The sequence below is a fragment of the Helobdella robusta genome (assembly GCF_000326865.2).
Source record: "Helobdella robusta unplaced genomic scaffold HELROscaffold_116, whole genome shotgun sequence".
NCBI classification, from domain to species: Eukaryota; Metazoa; Annelida; class Clitellata; order Rhynchobdellida; family Glossiphoniidae; genus Helobdella; species Helobdella robusta.
The window spans coordinates 217,673-231,538 of record NW_008703643.1 but is presented as its reverse complement, the minus strand read 5'-3'; the positions used below and the strand labels follow the sequence as shown (position 1 = coordinate 231,538).

Here is a 13,866-nt window from a genome sequence, read left to right as displayed (position 1 = left end):
CGTTCGTTTGTTCATTTGTTCATTTGTTCATTCATTCATTCATTAATTCATCCATTCATTCATTTATTTATTAATTCATTCATCCATTCATTCATTAATCCATTCATTCATTTACTTATCTATTCATTCATTCATTTATTCATTCATTCATTCATCCATTCATTCATTCATCCATTCATTCTTTTATCCATCAATTTTATTCGTTCGTTCATTTATTCATTCATCATTAATATCATCATAATGTATAATATCATCATCAATATTGTTATCACCATCATCATCTTTAATATCATCGCCACCATCTTCAGTGCCATCATTATCCTCTTTAATGTCATCATCTTCATCATCCTCTTTTATGTCATCATCATTTTCTTCTTTAATGTCATCATCATCATCACCATCATCTTTAATGTCATCATCATCATCCTCTTTAATGTCATCATCATCATCCTCCCTAATGTCATCATCATTCTCTTTAATGCCATCATCATCATCATCCTCTTTAATGTCATCATCATTATCATCTTTAATGTCATCACGATCATCTTTAATGTCACCACCATTATAATTGTTCATAGGTGCCTGTTGAAATTCTTAACATCGAAAGACATGTTAAGCCACATAGCCTCAAACCTTGGAGTAAAAGATCTCATTCTGAGTGATGTATGCATGAATTGCCTTTCTTGCACGCTTATTATTATTTTTATTTATTTATTTTATTTTAATTATTTTTAATTTGGTTTAGTCATTATTTATTTGTTTTAATGTGGCGTTACGGAATTCTGTGGCGTTACGAGGTTCTGCGATATTATGAAGTTTCGGAATGAGATGATGTTTTGTGACCTGTGGAGGGAGTATTGTGATGAAATGTGACGTTGCCGTGACGTAAGAGGTAGTAGGGAGGGGTCATGCTTGGCTGGCCCGCTGCCTGGGGCGCATATTTAAGTGCTCCCATATGTATAAAATGATGCTATACCATATCGAAATTTTTAGTTAGGGTTGTAGAACATGATTAAAAATTTTTGTAAGATATTGACGGGATACTTTTTTACCATCTATTTACTAGGATCTATTTATTAGTAATAAGTTTCAATAGTTTATAAAAATTGAATTAAAATGTCAATGTCAATATCAATTGATGTCTATGTATTTACAATGCTCGAATATCATTAAAAAAACTAGGAATACAAATGTTATGAGAACACCAAAATATAGAAATTTTAGTCGAAGTGGGCAAATGAGGGATTTGCCATGGGGTATGTGATAGTCCCTACGTATCTGTGACGTTGTAATAAGTTTGTAATGTGATGGTAATGCGTTGATGTAATTCTTGATTGTTTATCATCAACTAACACTGATGACATCATTTGTAATTTGTTCTCACCAACTGATAGGATTACCCTCCGCCTAACTTGACCTTGTGTAAAACATTCAAAGCCGTTGTCGGTGCCCTCTATTTGGATCAGGTCTGCATAAAAAAGAATTTCTCCATGCTTGTTATAACTTACGTTACCGTAACTAATGGTAATTTCTCATTGCATTAAACTTACAACAGGGTTACGACAGATGCTCCAAGTTCGTTAGAGACTTTATAGCTGTGCAACTTGTCGGGAAGAGGGTGGATGACGTCTGGGTAGTCACCAACCCGATGGGTCTGCTCGTCAAGGAGCTGCAAAAGTTAGGGTTGAAGGAACCAGAGTCCAGGTTGTTTATGATGTCGTGCCGGCTCCGATGGTCGATGAAATCGGTGGCGGATCTAGAAGACGCTTAAATGGGGGGAGGCAACATTTTAAAAATGTTGAAATTGACGGAGGGGTGGAAAATTAACCAAATGTTTGCTAGGGCGGGCCAAAATTAGAGTGACGACCTTATTTTTTTGTTATCACGTCAATTTTTGGTTCATTTTGTACTTGAAAACGGTGTTTTTTTTATATAAAAACTGAGTTTTACTGACAAAAACATGGTCGGCCCTCCCCTCCGGATCCGCCACGCTGGATGAGAATGATGTTAATGACGGCGGTGAGGTGCATGTATTCAGTCGTGAAACTTTTCATTTTTTTTATTTCTGCCAAGATATTATTTTTAAATTTGACAATTTTGTTTCGAATCAGACTAATATGGTCCTCCGGCAGCAATACAGTCCTTTCAAATTATGTCGTTGGCATCTATTCGGACAAAAAACTGCTTGGGAAAGGTGAATTTTAAGGACATCAAGTGTATTTTAAAATAATTTTGAAAAACGTATTTATAAAACTGTTGTAAATATTGTTATATACGTTGCACTGAAGTATCTCATACTTCTACAATTGTAATGCCTCAAAACTTTTACATATATTGTTGGCCATATAAACGTCGAATATTTCAATGCCCCTCAGTTTCCGTGCCTTCCACTTCATTCAGTTAACATTCATTAATAATTTTTAAATTTAGCACCGGGAGAAACGCTAACGACAGCAGAAGAAATGGCCGCAAGGGATGCCCTCAGAAATTTATATCAAATTCAAGATAAACGGACACCTTTAAAATTTTAATCATTTATTATTTTTTTCGAAACAATAAATATTATTTATAAACTCGTGTAGTGTTAGTTCAAATGTTCAAATGAGTAAGCCGCGTTGTTCCATTTATTCGATTATTGAGTTTCGACGCAATTGTTTTAATTGCGCTGGATGTGGAAGGCCTGACGTCGGGTGGCTGTGAGCTCTGCGTGCGCTCTGCTTACTAGTGATCGGGTGATCTTCCCCCATCGAAGGCGGTAGATTTGAGATGAAATCACGGAATAATCGCAACAACCCGCCAACCCAACGTAGAAATCTCCAAGATTCTCAATTTCAACGCGATGATAATCATTAAATGGTATAGAAAAGGGATGGAACGTTAAATGTTGTGCACTATAAAAATTTGTTTTTCTTGCGTATTTGTGTGAGCTAAACGTCATCGTGTTTATTGGTTGCAATTTTTTACAAATACTATCAATCAGGGAGGGAAACAAATTGACAATTATTAAATTATAATTTGGCAACTTTTGAAGCTAATTTAAAAAAATTATCTCGGAACAGCAAAATTTTGCGAGCGAGTCGGTATTTACACTTCATTCTTCACTCATCACTGATTTAGAAATTATTACAATGGCTGCGATTAAAAGATCTTAACGTTAAATTAAATTGGATGTTTTCAATTCTAATTACCTATTACATATAGATTAAAGTTTTTGGCATAATAATATTTTTTTCATATAACCTTTAAAAATTATTTAAAATTTGTCAGATAATTCGCTAAAAATATGTCTAACACCGCCACTTCAGCATCATCTTCATCCAAGTCCGAATTTTTAGTCAATGGTAAATATCGTTTGGTCAGAAAAATCGGTAGTGGGTCGTTTGGGGACATTTATCTTGGAATAAACATAGCAAACGGAGAGGTTAGCCCCATTCGCTTTTTGGCTGTTAATTGATTAAATAACTTTCTCTTGGTAAATCTTTTGAATCAATTTTTCAAATTCTCAATTTCTGAAATTTTGGTTTGATCGTTCGTCTTATTTTAGTGTTCTCATAACGTAATTTTTAATTTTTTTTTTAAATAGTAAGTATTTTTAGTACTTCAATAAATGAATAAAGATATAATATGGTTAATTTTTTTAGCCCTGGTTTATCTTATAATTCTTATCCACTAAGGTTTTTCTTATGCTAAAGCTATTTAATAAATTTCTTAGGAATTAGCTGTCAAATTAGAATCACAAAAAGCTCGTCATCCCCAGCTGTTATATGAAAGTAAATTGTACAAAATTTTGCAAGGTGGAGTTGGCATACCACACATAAGGTTACTGACATAGTAACTTTTTAAATGGAATCAAATTTTTGTTCATATAAAAATAAATATTTTCTAAGTAAGCATATTTTCTATTTTTCTAATTTCTTTTTGTTCCCTTCTGACTGACACAATTGTCTTTGAATTTGGCCCAATAATATTTAAAAATATTTAAGTTTGTATTCAAAAATGTCTTTACAGATGGTTTGGACAGGAAAAAGAATACAATGTTTTAGTTATGGATTTGTTGGGACCTTCTTTAGAGGACCTTTTCAATTTTTGTGGCCGCCGATTTAGTATGAAAACTGTTCTCATGTTAGCGGATCAGGTAGGCTGACACGTTTGGTGTGGTCCACTGTTTTGTTTTTTAATTCAGCAGTTGTTTCATTTTTTGCATTTTCGTTTAAATATTCTCTTTTTATAAAAATCAACTGCACAAGCAAGCCAGAAACGATAATAAACTCATATAAATGCCAAATTGGTGAGTGTGGGCACCAAAACTCTGAATACATCGGGATGACAACAAGCAAGTTATCAAGCGGGTTTACCAGGCATGTTCAGTCAGGAGCAATGAAGAATTACCTGAAAGAAAAACTTATCACAAAAATCACCAGAGAAATACTTAACAATGACGTAGAAATAACTCACTACAACAACAATCCACACAATCCAAGGATTGCAGAATCTTCGCTCATCGAACAAAGACATCCAGCGATAAATATTCAACAGCATGCTGTTGGAGTCCTAACTGACTAACAAACTAAGTCAGAATTCAAATAATTTCGCTTAGTGAAGACACTCAGTAACAAAGTCTCTCAAGACCTATATAAACAGACACATCAAACAAAATCCATGTTTAACCCTGATGATTACAAATGATTGCCAAAAAAGCTTCTCATGTTGGAATGTAAATATTTAAACGAAAATGCAAAAAATGAATAAAAATTTTGTTTATTAACTGAACAAACTTGATAAGAACTGAAATTCGTCGTTCGAAAAATTGAACAACACATGCAACGCTTTGACATATTTAAACAACTGCATATATATATATATGTATATATATTTGTTGTTCATTTAATTAATGAATAATATGAAATAGTTAATAAATAATATGGAAAACAATACGACTGACACAGATGATAGGTCGGATCGAATATGTACACAACAAAAATTTTATACATCGAGATATCAAACCAGACAACTTTCTCATGGGAATCGGAAGACATTGCAATAAGGTTTCTAATTGATTGATTGTGGAATGGTTATTTATTTTAAAAATACAACCAATCAATTATGTCTCCATTTTTTTTTATCTTATCTCAATCACTTTATTCAATGGAAATTCCAAGTGCTCTTAAAAATGTTTCAACTCTTTCATCTGAATATTTTATCTAGGCTATATGGCTATTTTTGACAAATCCTAAATTAGTTCTTGTTAAGTAGTGTTTAGCATATTATTTCACTATTCATTGATTCAATCTCTTTTTTATCATAACTTGCACACACACACACTCACACACACTCACTCACACACACTCACACACACACACACATATGTGTAAAATGTAGGCATAAAACATACTTTTTCTATATATATATATATAGGAAACCACATACACAAACAACTTAGCATTCAAATTTATCCAGTACCTTGCATACAATCTTGTATCATAATTATCATCTTCAGTTTAGTTAAGCCTGTCTGTCTGTCATTGGTTGGAAAATTCATAGAGCTGTTTCTTTATTTTAATATTTTTATTTGTTAAGCATTTAATATTGAAACTGAACCTTTCAACTTTTTTTCCAGTGTTTCAACATCTTTAAAAAAATTTTCTTCTTACTCTGGCGTAATGCATACACACGCGCACACATGCACACATTATACACACACACAGGGTGCACAAACAAATACACTCAAACACACTTTCGTATCCAGGTATTCTTAATAGATTATGGTCTGGCTAAAAAGTACAGGGACAATCACACCAGACAACACATACCTTATCGCGAGGACAAAAATCTCACTGGTTTGTTGTCATTATTGTTTTGTGTGTGTGCGTGCGCGTGTGTGTGCGTGCGTGTGCGTGTGTGTGTGTCTGCCTGTGTGATGTTTTTTGAAGTTTTCAACTCAAAAAGCTACAATATTAATGCGTCCAGTGTTATTATTTTCACTAATGTAGTAAGCTAGTTGTTAGGTCTCAGTGATTTTGTAACACTTTGTTGCACTCCATGTTACTTCTGTTGTTGTCACTTCTGAGTTTTATTCATTTGACATGCTGGGTTGCAACTAATAAGTGAAAACAATTAATAAAACCATTCATTAACGTGGTAGAATTATCATCAACAGCTTCATCATCTTCTATTTGTTACTATTGATTGTTTTGTAATCATCGTTGAAGGGATAGCAGCTTATGTAAAATGATTTCATCAGTACATATCTATATCTTATTATGTACACCTAAATTGCACAAATGGTCACACAGTACACACACAGCATGTGTACACAGCTCAACCTGACTGATTTATAACAGTTATCATTTATAATTTGTATGTGTATCATTGTTTTTGTTGTTGGTTTCAAAGTAAACAAACCATGGACCTATTATTATTATCATCATCATCATTACTATTGCCAAATTGTTGTCCTCTATATATGATAAAGACACACCTATTTAGAGCTACATTCGTTACTCTACACACTCCACAGGCCTATGTAAAAAACATAAAAACATATACACTGAGAGTTAAATGTACTTAATAAATTTACGGATTTTATACAACAATTCACACACTACACACACACACGCACCACACACACAACACTCACAATATCCTCTATGTAAGTGGGAATAGTTTTCAAATACTTGATTCTTTTAATTAAAATATTTTCAAGAAGTTTAAAAGAAGTACCTCTCAAATGGTTGCTGTCAATAACACACATGTCAATAACACGCACGCACACACAAGCACGCATATGCACAAATATATACACACATGCTTATGATATTGATATATGTTGGTGTGTATAATATATGTTGGTATGTATATACAGCGGTATTAATGGGGCTTCACACATTTAAAATGAATAACACATATGTAAGTGACTGAGTGTTAATTTGTAATGGATGCAAAAGTTCTTTCTAAAAATCCACATAATTCCTTGCAATTATTTATTGTTATATATAAATATATTTCAATTAATTTGTCCTTATTTGATTTAAATTGAATAATGCATGAAGGTGACTAACATACTTTTGTTGACAACGTTGGCTGATTCATATTAACAATGTATAAATAACACACAACACACATACAAACAATTCACACACACACACAAACAGCAACGATACCAGATTCACAGAAACACACGCACATGCACTCACACACATTTCCACACACGCACACACACACAAACATAGAAACAGCAACAATACCAGGTTCAAGACACACGCACGCACACTCACACAAACACACACGCACGCACGCACATTTTTACACACACAAACACACGCACGCACACATTCCCTCACTCACACACATGACACCACATAGGCACAGCAAGATATGCAAGCATAAATGCGCACCTGGGTATCGAACAGAGTCGTCGGGATGACATGGAGTCCCTGGGCAATGTACTCATGTACTTCAACAGGGGTTCACTTCCCTGGCAGGGCCTTAAGGTTTGATGGTGGATGCTGTCGTGATGGTGGTGGTTGTAACGGTGGTGTTGATTGCAATCATGGTGAAGATGATTTGGTGAAGATGGTTGTGAATTGGATGGTGTTGTTTTGAAGTGATTGTTCTGGACCTATTGATGGTAAAAGAAAATATGTTGTAAGTGATAAGAACTAAGAAGATGATGTTATTATATGTAGAGAAGAGGTTTTTTTTCAGAATCACAACATCATCATCATCACGGCTTCATCATTACAGCATTATCATCATCATTACCACAAATGTGTCATCATCTAGAAACATGCCCTGACATTAAGCAGAAAAAAATGATTCAATGATCCTTTGAGATGATGAAAGTGATGATAATAATAGAGTTAATTTGCAGTGATGATGATGATGACAATGATGGTGGTTATAGTGATAATGATGATAAATGTGTCAGGCTGGGACTAAGAAACAGAAATATGAGAAGATTAGTGAGAAGAAAATGTCTACACCAGTTGAAGTGCTTTGCAAGGTTGGTTGGCTCATGATGCTGCTGCTTGCTACTGCTCGCTTGTGGTTGTTGTCATAGTTTTTGCTGCTGCTGTTGTGGTTGTTGTGGTCGTTAATGAATGCCTCTGTTGGTTTTTGTGGTAATTTATGAGAATCTAGTGCTGCAGTTGTTGTGGTTGTTGTAGTTGTTGTAGTTAACGTTGCTTTGTTACTGCTTTTGTCAAAGTTATTATGATTTATGTCAGTTTGTTGCTTTTGTTTTTGTTTAGTCGTTGTAAAATTGTTCATCTAAACTTGTTAACTAACTTAAACACCGTTTTATTTTATGTTTGTGTAGTTTTCCCCTTGGCGTTTATACTTAAACGTATTTGTTTGATACACGACTCGTCCCGTCCCTTCCATCCATTTTGCTTGCATTAGCATTTCAGCAGGCAGATTATTTACGTTGTCATTGTTTATAAATTTCATATCTGAATTTTCGTTCATGCCTGTTAATGTTATTTGTGTTTATCATGGGCGCTTTCTTGCTACAATCTACAGGGCTAGTATTAATTATTCATTTGAAATAATACTATTATTGATTCATAATGATGAATGTTTATCTGCAGCTGTTTCTGTTTATGATGTTTAACTTGTCAATGCTGTCTACCTTGTTTATATAGAAGACGATGTTTGTGTTTATTTGTTCATGTTGATTCAGCTATTGGTTGATTGAATTCATATACCTGTCGTTATATTGTATGTTGTATATTATACGCTATATGTCTGATATACAATATTGTTTGTTGTTGTTAATTCATCTATTCTTTTCTTTTCATTATGTAAATACTTTAATTTTTATGCGTAATTTATGTGTGTGTGTGTGTTTACGTGTGTGTGTGTATGTGTGTGTGTATGTGTGTGTGTTTACGTGTGTGTGTATGTGTGCGCGCGCGTGTGTGTATTTATGTTGTTGTTTTCGTTTATGAAATTGTGAAATGATTTTTTCATCTTGCTGCTTTCATATTTTTTATATTTATGTCTGACATACATCAGTGATACATAACGGTGAAAGATATAATTTAGCCTGTGCCTCTTGCTATTAAGGAGAATCACAAAATTTGATTGCAAGTAGGCTGGCTATTCACGTGTGTATTTACTTTGCTGCTATTTTCTACATTGTTATTGTTGTTGGCTTGCATTATTAAGTTAGTGCTACTTATTATGCTGAGACAATGAGTAAGTGTTAAGGTTAGGTAGGTAGGTGGGTTGGTTGGTTGGTTGGTAGGTAGGTAGGTAGGTAGGTAGGTAGGTAGGTTGATAGGTAGGTAGGTAGGTATTCAGTTAGTCAGTTAGTTGATTGGATGTTGTTCTTATTAGAAATATTTCATCAGGCTTGTAATTTTTCTTTGCTATCCTATATAATATAGAATATATTAAGTATAACTGCAATTATAATAATTGTTATATGTTATCGTTGTTGAACATTTGAAGGATTCTAGTTGAATTTTTCAAAAGCAGTGTTTTCGTTTAATTTTTATTCTGTCACTTTCTGCTATTCTGTTATTCTGTAAAATGACTATATCTTTGTGAAACTCTAGCAAATTCTTTTTATGCTCACATAAGTTTTTTTCATATAATTTTGCTCTATACATATAATTATTTTGAATAAATTTATCAACTCTTACAAAAAAGTATTTCTCAACATAGAATGATTTTTATAACTTTCTTCTAGCTTATATTAACGCATTCAAGTAATGCAACCTTCAGGGATTTTTTTTATTTATTTGCTTTCTTACCTCTCTTACATATACATCAGTCTGAGAGATTTTTCCCTCTCACTTCTATATTAGCCATTGCAATTATTTATAATGTTATATCTTATAAAATACTCTTGTCATTATTGTTAGAGCAGTTTTTTCATGTACATGTGACGATCCGCTGTTCTTTTATGTTATGCCGTTGCAAGTTAATTTTTACGAGGCAAATCACTTTTGCACGTTATAGGTGGGGATCTCCCTGCATTTGAATCTGGTCTCTGCGTCAGCTGTGTCAGGCGCCTTAACCATTACACCGTCGTGCAGCCGCGCCTAAAATAGCATCGATTGATGGGGTGAATATTTTACCTGAAGTTAAAAAAAACACATCATCTATCCAATCAATCAAATGTGACCCAATATAGAAATTAATTAGCTAGCTAGGACTTTTTAATTTCCAAATGTAAATACATGGCAGCATGCAATATGCACTGCATATGTCATTTAATTGAGTAAATTTACCTGATGAGGTGACAAGAATTCTATTTTAGTACGTGTGATTAGTTCTTATTTTAGGTGGATGTTTTTTATCCCCTAATACCCATGTACCTGTGGTGTGTGTTTACGTGCATGTGTGCATGTGTTTCTGTGAGTGAGTCTGTATCTGGTTATGTGTTGTTCATGTGTATGTAAAACTGTGTTTGGATGTGTGTAGAACTGTATAATTAGAATTATGTGACTTCCATGATTTACTTATTTGCAAATAATTGCCATTTTTAAATTAAAGCAATTTCACTATTAGCTTGTATGCAAGTAAGTGATGTTTATTTAATTTGATAATTACAATTGATTGACCTTGTTCCATATTGGCTCATTATTAATTTTATACTTATATTTTTCATTTCTCTGTCAAGTTGTGTGCGTGTGCGTCTGTATGTGTGTGTGTCTGTGCGTGCGTGTGCGTGCGTGCGTGTGTGTGCCTGGTTATAGTGAATCAGGGTCTTTGTTAATGTCTCTAGAAGTTTTTATTATTACAATTGTTTTTTTTTTAAATCTTCGAAACTCCTAAATTCTTATTACAACATTCTTGCTGATGAGCAAACATTAAGCCAATAGAATTTATTTGTCTTAGTAGTCCTTGACTATCCATCCTACTTATAGTCGAGTTCATTCATCTCTGATGTCTTTTTGATTATCCCAGATTTTATTTGAGTGCAGTTTATCTCACGTCATGACATACATACAGTGAGTTAGGTCATCTACTCATTTGCCTACTCTGAATTGGCTTAGGGTTGTATTGCGTTGTCTTTGTTGTTTTATCACTTTTCTATCAGCTGTCTAAAATTGCCATCATCGCCATTATTTTGATTGATTAAATATCAATTAAAACTAACAGAGTGGTGTTTAGATGGCTTAGATAGCAAGCATGGCAAGTCCATTAGAGTCAGTTAATGAGCTCCCCAGTAAACTAAACTAATTTCACTGTTTTCTACTCTTTCAAGGGGAGTGGCTTGCGAATGAAGCGTAGATATTTCATTTGATACCACCACCTATCTCGGTATATCATATATCATCATATGTTAAAGGTGATAACAGGGGATAATGATAATAATAATGATTAGAAAGATGATTGCCATCTTCGTTTTATTGGTTTGTGTAATTGATTAAAATGATGATGAGAGTTTTTGTAATGGTGTCCAATATGGTGGTGATGATGATGATAATGACGTGTGATGATAATGCATTATGATAATGCATCATGATAATGCATTATGATAATACATGGAGATAATGATATATGATGATATATTTTGGAGAGCCGTATCTTTCTTGGCTTATCTTTTGATTGATTAGATGAAAAGAACCATTATTACACCTAACCATTCCTAATGAAGCATATTCGCTGTTATTATTATTATTTATTATTTTATTATTTATTATTATTTATTATTATTTATTATTTTATTATTTATTATTATTTATTATTATTTATTATTGTTTGTTATTATTCGTCATTGTTATTTCTCCTTACCGCTACTTATTTTATTTACTACTACTTCAATTATTTGTTAGGAGGTTTTTATTTTGTCGGTTATTGTATTGTATTGTATTTTATTCTATTGCATTGTATTATATTGTATTGTATTGTATTGTGTTGTGTTGTGTTGTGTTCTATTCTATTGTATAGTATTGTATTGTATTGTAATGTATTGTATTCCATTGTATCCTATTCTATTGTATCGTAATGTTTTGTATTGTTTATGATAATTTGTATAGCACCTCTTATATAAACAAAAAACCTCATAGGATTGTGTATATCTTGATATAACTATCTTCATTCATTGCGAATGAATGTTACTGTTGATGCCATTAGGACTAATACACATGAAACTGAAACCACCACACGACTGTATACACACATACAATCTTTGTATACTGTTGTATTTTTCAATGAAGCAATTATATGTATGTAATACATTGGTGGTAATCATTTTCTATCTAATGGTGTTTCATGTGTAGTATTGGATGAGATGGTAAATGGATGAGTTGCAATAGATTTTTTTTTAGAGACATTCCTAGAAATGATCTGTGCTATTTTGCTATGTCTTATTTTGGGCTTGGGTTTTTTCTCTGTGGGGATAACAAACAAACAAATAATTTTCAATTTTTTTTCAGTAAGTAAGCAAGTTAATAAATAAATGAATGAATTCATAAATTAATAATTATATATAATATATTTTAAATGTTATTCTATGTTCACATTCTCTTTTCCAAAATTTCTTTTTGTACTTTTTCTCAAATCATCTCCATTTACTTGTTTTTTTTTCCAGAAACTTACGCTATTTAATTCTTAAGTTACAGATTAATACACGTACAGCATAAATTACTCCATACATGTATTTCTCTCTCAGGCCAGCTGAACTATTGATTAATTAATATAAATCTCTTTCTACCCAATTACACTGTACATTTTTTTTTAAATAATAATCATTTGTTTGACGTAGAATGTTACCTTAGCCTCTCAACATAAACATTAACATAATATTCAAATTACATTAACGTAATATTCACGTAACATTAACATAATATTTACGTAACATTAACATAACATTATATTAACATTAACATAATATTCACATAACATTAACATAACATGATCATAACATTAACATCAATAATATTAAGTTATTGAGGTATCTAGCATGGATGGGATATCATGTAGAGCTTTTTCCATTTTAGTTCATTTAAAGTTTAAAAGTTTATTTCGTTAGTTTGATACCTAAATTTATGGTATTTATTTATTTATTCGTTCATTCATTCATTCATTCATTCATTCTTTCTTTCACTCATTGATTGATTGATTTATTTGGTAGTTCTTTTAAAAATAATTACATATATAATGCTTTAAATTCATATAAAAAAAAAATAAATGTTTATTTTAGCTAGGTAGCTAGGTTAGGTTCTTAACATGAACTGTTACATGCTAGATGTAAGTAGCTGCAGCATGGGCATAGATTGATAGACTCATGATATATTATGGATGCATTTGATTTCATAGATGTTATGTAATGTGAATTGTAAATTATATATTATTATGTGTTTTTCCTCTTTAGTTATAACTGTAAAATTTTAATTTTTTTTTACTATTGTTGTTTTTATTATTATTATTATTGTTATTATTATTTATTATTTGTGGACATTGCTCTGTATCCATTTTTTTAGCAGTAGAAATAATTTATTTGTATAGTTTGATCCTATAAATGATTTATATAGTTGAATTCAAATGAATCATTGAAATTATGTTCAATGGATGTCTAGGCACTTAGCTGATATACTCAGTTAACTTGACACGTAAGTGGTACTGCTGATGTTAAGGCTTAACAACAAATCGATGCCTAAATAAAATGTTATGGGTCGTTATTATTATTTTTTTTTTTTTTTTTTTTGTAAAAATTTTTCAATCATGTGATTATTAATAATAGTTACAAGCTGTACTTTCAGCGACATTTTAGCTTTTAAGTGAGTTGAGTGCAATCAATCTTATTTAGGTGATATTTTTAATTTGTTGTTAGATTTCAGTTGTACTTTTGTTCATTTGTTGTTAGTACTAATTGTTTATAATATTCCTGCAACTTCTCACAAGGCAACA

The 13,866-nt window shown here is 32.1% G+C and overlaps 2 protein-coding genes across 2 annotated transcripts in view; both read left to right on the top strand.

Moving 5' to 3' along the window:
* The window catches only part of HELRODRAFT_104858 (hypothetical protein), a 5,130-nt gene extending 2,555 nt beyond the window's left edge, over positions 1-2,575 (top strand). Inside the window, exons 3-7 of the mRNA XM_009013315.1 lie at positions 579-663; positions 1,395-1,466; positions 1,556-1,704; positions 2,112-2,194; positions 2,431-2,575. Coding sequence (XP_009011563.1) covers positions 610-663; positions 1,395-1,466; positions 1,556-1,704; positions 2,112-2,194; positions 2,431-2,531 — 459 coding nt within the window. The 5' untranslated portion in view covers positions 579-609 and the 3' untranslated portion in view covers positions 2,532-2,575. The remainder of the gene's footprint in view (positions 1-578; positions 664-1,394; positions 1,467-1,555; positions 1,705-2,111; positions 2,195-2,430) is intronic.
* Positions 2,576-2,955: 380 nt separating this feature from the next.
* HELRODRAFT_186278 (hypothetical protein) overlaps positions 2,956-13,866 on the top strand; it is a 12,127-nt gene continuing 1,216 nt past the window's right edge. The window contains exons 1-8 of the mRNA XM_009013314.1: positions 2,956-3,076; positions 3,268-3,421; positions 3,713-3,819; positions 4,009-4,135; positions 4,947-5,045; positions 5,747-5,837; positions 7,363-7,490; positions 7,928-8,002. Coding sequence (XP_009011562.1) covers positions 3,284-3,421; positions 3,713-3,819; positions 4,009-4,135; positions 4,947-5,045; positions 5,747-5,837; positions 7,363-7,490; positions 7,928-8,002 — 765 coding nt within the window. The 5' untranslated portion in view covers positions 2,956-3,076; positions 3,268-3,283. The remainder of the gene's footprint in view (positions 3,077-3,267; positions 3,422-3,712; positions 3,820-4,008; positions 4,136-4,946; positions 5,046-5,746; positions 5,838-7,362; positions 7,491-7,927; positions 8,003-13,866) is intronic.